Source organism: Episyrphus balteatus, chromosome 1, assembly GCF_945859705.1.
Source record: "Episyrphus balteatus chromosome 1, idEpiBalt1.1, whole genome shotgun sequence".
Classification (NCBI taxonomy): domain Eukaryota; kingdom Metazoa; phylum Arthropoda; class Insecta; order Diptera; family Syrphidae; genus Episyrphus; species Episyrphus balteatus.
This window is the reverse complement of record NC_079134.1, coordinates 160,849,072-160,856,396: the sequence shown is the minus strand read 5'-3', so window position 1 is coordinate 160,856,396 and position 7,325 is coordinate 160,849,072. Positions and strand designations below refer to the sequence as shown.

General features: G+C 28.7%; 1 protein-coding gene across 1 annotated transcript; it reads left to right on the top strand.

Annotated features, from left to right (window-relative positions):
* The first annotated feature begins 1,851 nt into the window (after nt 1-1,851).
* Nucleotides 1,852-2,422, top strand: LOC129907739 (holotricin-3-like). Its single transcript, XM_055984082.1, has 3 exons — nt 1,852-1,964; nt 2,041-2,185; nt 2,250-2,422. The coding sequence occupies exons 1-3, from the start codon at nt 1,950-1,952 to the stop codon at nt 2,333-2,335; spliced, it is 246 nt and encodes an 81-aa protein (XP_055840057.1). The 5' UTR covers nt 1,852-1,949; the 3' UTR covers nt 2,336-2,422.
* The last annotated feature ends 4,903 nt before the right edge of the window (nt 2,423-7,325 follow it).

Sequence of the window (7,325 nt, the reverse complement as noted above, 5' to 3'; positions counted from 1 at the left end):
TAAAAAAAAAATTGAATCTAAATTTTTTTAAATTTTTTGTGCAAAATCCTTTTTGATATGAAATTTTCTAGAAATTATTAATTTACACCTCAAACCAAAATTTAAAAAAGCAATGCCTCGGTTTCTAAGATTTTGTCCATCAAAAAAAAAAAAAAAAAAAATTTTTTTCAATCCAAAATAATTTTTTTTTTTTGATTTGACTAATTTTTGATTTACAGTAGAAGAAGTAAAATGTTTTTATTTTCAACACAACAAAAAGTTTACAATTTTTTAATTTTTTTTTTTAATTTTTCTTTGAATACAAAACTATCGTCTTTTTCGTAGTGGCAAAAGTTCGTTTTTGATTAATATTTAAATATTGTACATAAAAGGTTTTGTATAAAAAACTTCGTTGAAATTGATTTAGTTGTTTGAGAAAAATACAGAAATAAAAGAAAAAAAAAACGATTCTGTGGCAAAATTTTCGAAAAATACTGTCATCAAAAAATAGACAAATTATACGAATTCATAATTTGACATAACCTTTATGGCAAGTAAAAACAAAAAGAAGTTTTTGACATTTTTCTCAATAGGTATTTTTGATTTATGCAAAAATTGATCAAAAAAAAGTTGTAGGTTATCAATTGTTTACAACTTTAGCACATAATTTTGTTCGATAAGAAGTGTACTATTCTCAGAAATTGTAAAAATCCCCTTTTTTAATTGAGTTTTCAAAAACTAATTAAAATAAACTGTTAAGATTAAATTCCCACATTAACGAGGAGATGTGTTTGATTGGTTTGGGAAAAAGAAATACCTAAGTACCTACTTTTATACCCTACTAACAATTTTGCTTCTATAATGCTTTACAGAAGCAACAATTGCATCTTTACAGCTTTATAGAACCAAAATTGTTTGTCGGGTAATTTTCCTCTTTTTTGAAAATTGACAGCTGCGTATAAAATAAGATGAGAATATAGACTAGAAAAGCAAAAGTATATGTTATCAATTCCACTCAGAATCCAATCGTTAACTCATTTCATTGTATATCAATTCCAAAATTCATATACAATACTCATTTGCATTCGAGACAATACTTAAGAATTTAGAGATTGAGTAAATAATAAACTTCGAATCTTTGATGCAGACATGTAACTTTTAAAAATTGTACAAAGTTGAATTGTCAATTCCTGAATATTTAATATAAAAAAAATAGAATACCCAGACGTGAAAAATGTAATTTGAATAAATTAATTCATATTTTACAATATTTGCATAATCAATGAAGAGTCATCTTAAATTCTTAAAATAAGCTTGTCTATTTTTTGTGTCATCTTTCACTAATATCCCATCTTCGTGCTGCACAATAATTTGCATAACATAACGTCTATACTAAATTCATCCAAGCTTCTTTAAAGTACATAGTTCTAGAAGATATTTTAGTTTAAATGATTGTTAAAACCAGGGTCGGATGTAGAGGAGGTGAGAGTGACTGTTTTTAGATTCAATTTTTAATTAGTATTTCGTATTTACATTAACTTTTCGACTTCCATTCAAATTCTTGATTAACTTAGCCTGTCTGTACGTTACGTTTCTTTTTTTATCTGTTAGTTATGTAAATATGATTTTTTTTTGTATTTTTCAAAGGTGAATAATGTCTTTGAAAATTACAAACTAAACTAAACGTACTATTCTTCAAATAAGATAAAATAGAAACTTCAATAAAGCAGATAATGTCTGTACGTGACGTTGGGATTCATCATGTTAGAAAAAAATGTAACATAAACATATACAAATTGATACTTAGCGAACCCTCCTTAGCAGAAAGCAAGATCCGCCCCTGGAAGTAAATACCATTACATAATACGTCTGAGAAAATATTGCATATAAGTTCTTTTCTCATTTAATATAAAAAGCACCGTCAAGTTATAAATTTTAGTTTAGTTGTTGAAGTAAATTAAACAAGAATTATGAAGAAAGTACTGGTAAGTTCTTCTCCACATTCGGTTTAATTTTTTTAAAGGAGTTGTAGGTATTTTCTAACGTTAAAACTCTTTACAGATTTGTTGTATTTTAGTTGTACTTCTTGTAAGTGCTTTAGCATTGCCAGATCCAGAACCTCAAGGTGAACATAATAGAAAAGGAGGAAATCACGGCGGTGGCGGCGGTTCTAAAGGCAGTAGCGGTCATGGACGTTCATCAGGAGGTGCGAATCCATAATACTTCTTGACATTAATCTCCAATTTTTATTTAATCATCTTTTTTTGCAGGTGGAGGTAGTCATCATGGAGGAGGTGGAAGTCATGGTGGTGGAAAAGGTGGAAGTCATGGACGTTCCAAGTCTCAAGGACATTAAAATTATTGATTTTTAAAATTTCTTTAAACCGCGGTTTTTGTAAATACATAAAGAGATTTAAAGCTTATAATAATAGAAATGTGTTTTTAAAAAAATTAGTGTGTCTGTTTGAATTTTGACTTTTGTGTGTTCATCAGAAGTGCACATAAGGTTCAAAGACATAGACCCATGTCCGTGAGTGTTCTGTTACGGGATAAAGATCCTCAACTGCCAACGAGATTTTCCCGTTTTTTTGTTTCTCTAGCCCACCCTTAGTTCTTAAATTATAACGGAATTATTTTTTCACCTCAAAAATCACAAAAAAAAACTTGTTCATATCACAAACCGAAAACATTTTTTTTCCTGTGAAAAAATCGTAAGTTTAAAACCTTGGTTTGTTTGCCTAAAATTAGCCCAGGATAGCAAAACTTTTATTTTCACTATCTTACGCTTAGTTTAAAAACTATTAAAAAAAAATAGTACGCATACGCCAGAGTGACCAGTACACTGAAAATAACAAATTTTGACTTTTAAGAGGTTGGTAATAAAATAGCAATACCCCCACCACTGGATTTACTTTTTCTAAATTATATACCAAAAAGGTCACTCTGGTGTATGTGTACAATTTTTTTGTGAGATGAATAAGAACTAATGCTTCTATAATTTTTAAACTAATCGTAGAAAAGCGAAAATAAAGGTTGGGCTATCCTGTGGTAACCTTGGGCAAACAAACCACGGTTCAAAACCAACGATTTTTTCACAGGCACAAAAATCACAATTTTTTCGGTGTCTGATATGAAAAAAGTTTTTTTTACTTGCTCAATAGGGCAAGTATTGGTTTCGTGTAAAAAAAAAAATTCGAGGTTTTAATCAAAACTAACATTACGATGATGGAGAAGCCCAAAAAAGTGGGTTTCGTCATGACGTCCGTCGGTCTGTGCGTCGGTGCGTCGGTGCGTCCGTGCGTCCATCTGTACAAGTAGCTACAGCCTAAACGAGTGGACGGATTTTCTTGAAATTTGGTATGGATGTTTTTTTCGTAATTTCCAAGGTTGGTTTTTTTTTGTTTTTTAATATCTCGCTTAGAACGTATACCTCCCATACAAAATTTTCGAGTTATTGCAATTTTATCGAAAACGGCTCTAACGATTTCGATTAAATTTAGCACACGTAATGCTGTATATAGTTCTAACATAACTGCGTTTTTAGTTTTTCTCAAAAAATACGGATAGTGGAAATATGGTCTTTAAATTTTTTAAATCGCGGATGTCGGCTCTTCCCGTACATTATTATGGAGTTATTGCAATTTTCTCAAAAATGGCTCTAAGGATTTTGATAAAATTTTGCATACGTAATATTCAAAGTAATTGCAGTAAAACTGCGTTTTTAGTTTTTCTCAAAAAAGTCAAGTCAAATAAAAAAAAAATGTATTTAACTAACATTTGGCCTCCATGCCGGCTCTTCCCCTACATCAACCAAATTTCTTAAAAATGTATATAGAGGCAGCTCTAATAACCTACAAGTAAGCTAACATAAAAGTGCTTTGAACTGCAAGAGCAAGTACGTGCGGCCCCAGTCGTGCATTTTATTTTTATATCTTTTGAAAAAATAATGGAGTAAGGAAAAAAAAATTGGGCCAACCAACAATTTTTACACTGAATACAAAAAAAAAATTATTTTTTTTGTGATTTTTGAGGTGAAAAAAAAAATATTCCGTTATAATTTTAAAAATAAGGGTGGGCTAACCTTGGGCAATCGAAACAGGAGGTTTGAAAAAAACAAATTTTTATTTGGGGGTGCCAACTTTACATAGCCTCTTAATAATGTGAAACATTAAAAGATAGATCTCTTGAAGTTTTTCTAAACTGAAAACTAACTAAAACTTCTTGAAAGAAAAAACTTGGCAACTCTATCTAAATGCTTAGTATTTAAGTATTATTTTTTTTTTCTTAAAGATAGGCTTTACTACAAAAATCCATTAACACAGCATCTCCTCATCAAACATTTATTATCTGCTGATTTTGAATACAGACATTCGTTACGTCGTATGTATTTATCAAGTATTAAGTTAGGTAATTTTCAATCTTTTGAACCTTTGTTGTAAACAAAGAAGTGTTTAAGTACATGGCAATAGCAAACAAATTCTCTTAAAATTAATTACTTCCATGATAATGATTCTAGTTTCTTTAAAAAAAAGAAGATTATTTTGTATAAAAATAAGAAGTCTTTTCATCATCAAAAACAGTTTATAATCTGAACTCGATTTGATAAAGTTCTTTGTAATTTGTAAAAAAAAGCTAAATTATGGCTAAATTTATTGTGAGTTTAAATTTTTTAAATATTTTTAATTAATTTGGTGAATAAAATCAATCCATTTTCTTTTCTACTTTAAGATAATCTTTATTGTTCTAATTGCTGCAAGTACAGCAAAACCACCTAAACCACGCCCACGTAATTTTGGAACTCGCACTCAGCAAAATAACGGTATAAATGCTAATGTTAATCCAATTGGCCAAAATGCCTACACCGATCGTCTTTATGCAAATGGAGTTTTTGGTAATCAATATCGACAAAGTCAGGGAAATATTGGTCAAGTCAATGCAGGCAGAAATGAAGAGAGTGTTAGTGAATCTTCAAAACCAAAACCACAAACTACCCATCAAAGTAGAACAACTGAGAAATATTATGTACCAGACTTGGGTGATTAATGGACTTTAATTAAAATAAAATTGTTCTTAATTTTGAAAAGTGTGTAGAAATAAAGATTTTTTTTTTTGATTTTTTAACTTTTTATTGTATTTAGTATTTTGTTTTTTTTCGGTTTTGGAATACCTACATTCTCTCAATTTTTTTTTTTTTAATCACAGTAGAATGTATTGGATTATGTGGATTAAAGGACCTTCGAAAAACTTTGAAGACCTTATTCACTTTCTTTTACGTTCAAAAATATGTCCTAATAAATATTTTATAAAAGAAATAATGACAAATCGAAGAATTTTTTTTATTGAGACATGCGGCAACCCTTAAATATCAACTAAGACATAGGCTTTCCATTAAAAACTATTAAGATTACACTCTATTAGACAGCAAAATAATAAAAACAAAACATTTGGAATTATTGAATTGGAAGCTTATAAACTAAGACGCACATTTAGTGGTGTTAAGCCAGGCAGCTTTAAATCTCTCAGAATCTCTTAAAAAGTGTCTATACTCTATACGATTAAAAAAATGATGCGAATAATAAAAATGAGAATAATAAAAAAAAAAAAAAATAAAAAACATAATACAAAAAACTCTTGTAAACAATCTTTTGTTAAATAACTAGATTGATTAATGATCATGAAAAGAATATAATTTCAATTAAATGAGATAATTTCGCAAATTCGTATATAAAAATGAGATTTTTTTTAATCTTTGAAGACAGTACGAATTTTGAATTCGTGTGGATAGTTTCAAGACTTTAAAAGCCTTACTATGGCAAAATTTGTTGTGAGTAGAGTTTATATATTTTATAAATTTATTATCAGTTCATTAATTTAATTTTACTTATAGATATTATTTGTTGTACTCATCGCTATTGTTGCTTGTACAGCAGAAACAACCAAACGACCATCAAGACCAAAAAAATTAAGACCTACTACACAGGAATCATTACAAAAGAGAAGAAATCAGGCTCAAAATCCACAAACTCAATCGAATGCTGATCAAGTGAACGCACAGAAAAATGACAGTCCTCCGTCTATAAGTAATGTACCTCGAATTAGAACAACAACATTAGATCCAAATCATATTGAAAAGTTTGGCGATTAAATTAATTGTTTGGGTTTTTGTTAAGGGTTTGGAGCAATAAAGTTTTTTTTTAAAGAAAAATCAGTTTAGTCTTTATTTTATTTAGGTACTTCTCCAGATCAATTCCGTTTGTCAGCTTCAGTATTGCAGTCTAATATTGGTAGTTGAGAGTGGATATAATATATAATGCATAGCTGGTTTTCTGACGATCCCAACGAAAGTGTGGATTGGAGCTCGTTCAAGTTGATTTCTATAGCTGCTTTGCTTTTTTTTTGTTTGGCTGGTAATTTATGTCGTTTTCGATTGGTTTCATTCAAGAATTGACTGATTCTGAAATCGAATGGAACAAGTCAAATCGCTTCCACTTAATTCTGTTGTTTTGTTTATTTGTGTAAAATTTCAAATGTCAAATATTTGTAATATTTTTTTCTTTCAAACGAAATTTATGACAAATTATTTAATATTCGAAGAAAATGGCAATGGGCACGTTCCGGAAATATGGGGGACTAAATATTTAGGCAACTTCATTTTTTGAACGGAAATATGAGTAAATTGACGCCAATAGTTTGGATATTTCATTATTGTCAAATTTCGAAAATTACTTAAGAATTTTGCAGATAGCAATGGGCAGACACCAAATTTAACTTTACTTTAATAAATAAATAATAGGCGTGTTTTTTCTACAACTCAGTAGCTAATCATATTTTTATTTTATTCGAAAACAATAAAAACAAATACTTACTTGTGTAATTTTTATTATTTTTTTGTGAATAAAATGAAAAATTAGTAACTACTGAGTATTAGAAAAAATACGCCTAGTTATAATTATAACTGATAATTCACTTTTTAGTTTTTACTCGTTTTTCGCATACAAATAGATTTATGTCGTTTTCGATTGGTTTCACTCAGGAATTGACTCATTCTGAAATCGAATGGAACAGGTCAAATAACTTCCACTCAATTCTATTTTTTTTATTTGTCTGAAATTTTAATTGTCAAATATTTGTATAATTTTTTTTTCTTGCAAACCAAATTTATGGTGTTAGAGTTGGAAAATTATGAATTATTATTCGAAGAAAATGGTAATGTATCCATTTTTGATTTGTAATTAATTTAAATTTCAGAAAACAATAAATTGTTGAATGAAAAACAAGAAACACTGATTGAGTGTTTTTAAAATTGTAATGTATCCATTTTTGATTTGTAATTAATTTAAATTTCA

Excerpts from the sequence above, each read along its gene's own strand:
- LOC129907739 (XM_055984082.1), top strand. Across the intron at positions 2,186-2,249 it reads TCATGGACGTTCATCAGGAG|GTGGAGGTAGTCATCATGGA; the intron begins GTGCGAATCCAT and ends CTTTTTTTGCAG.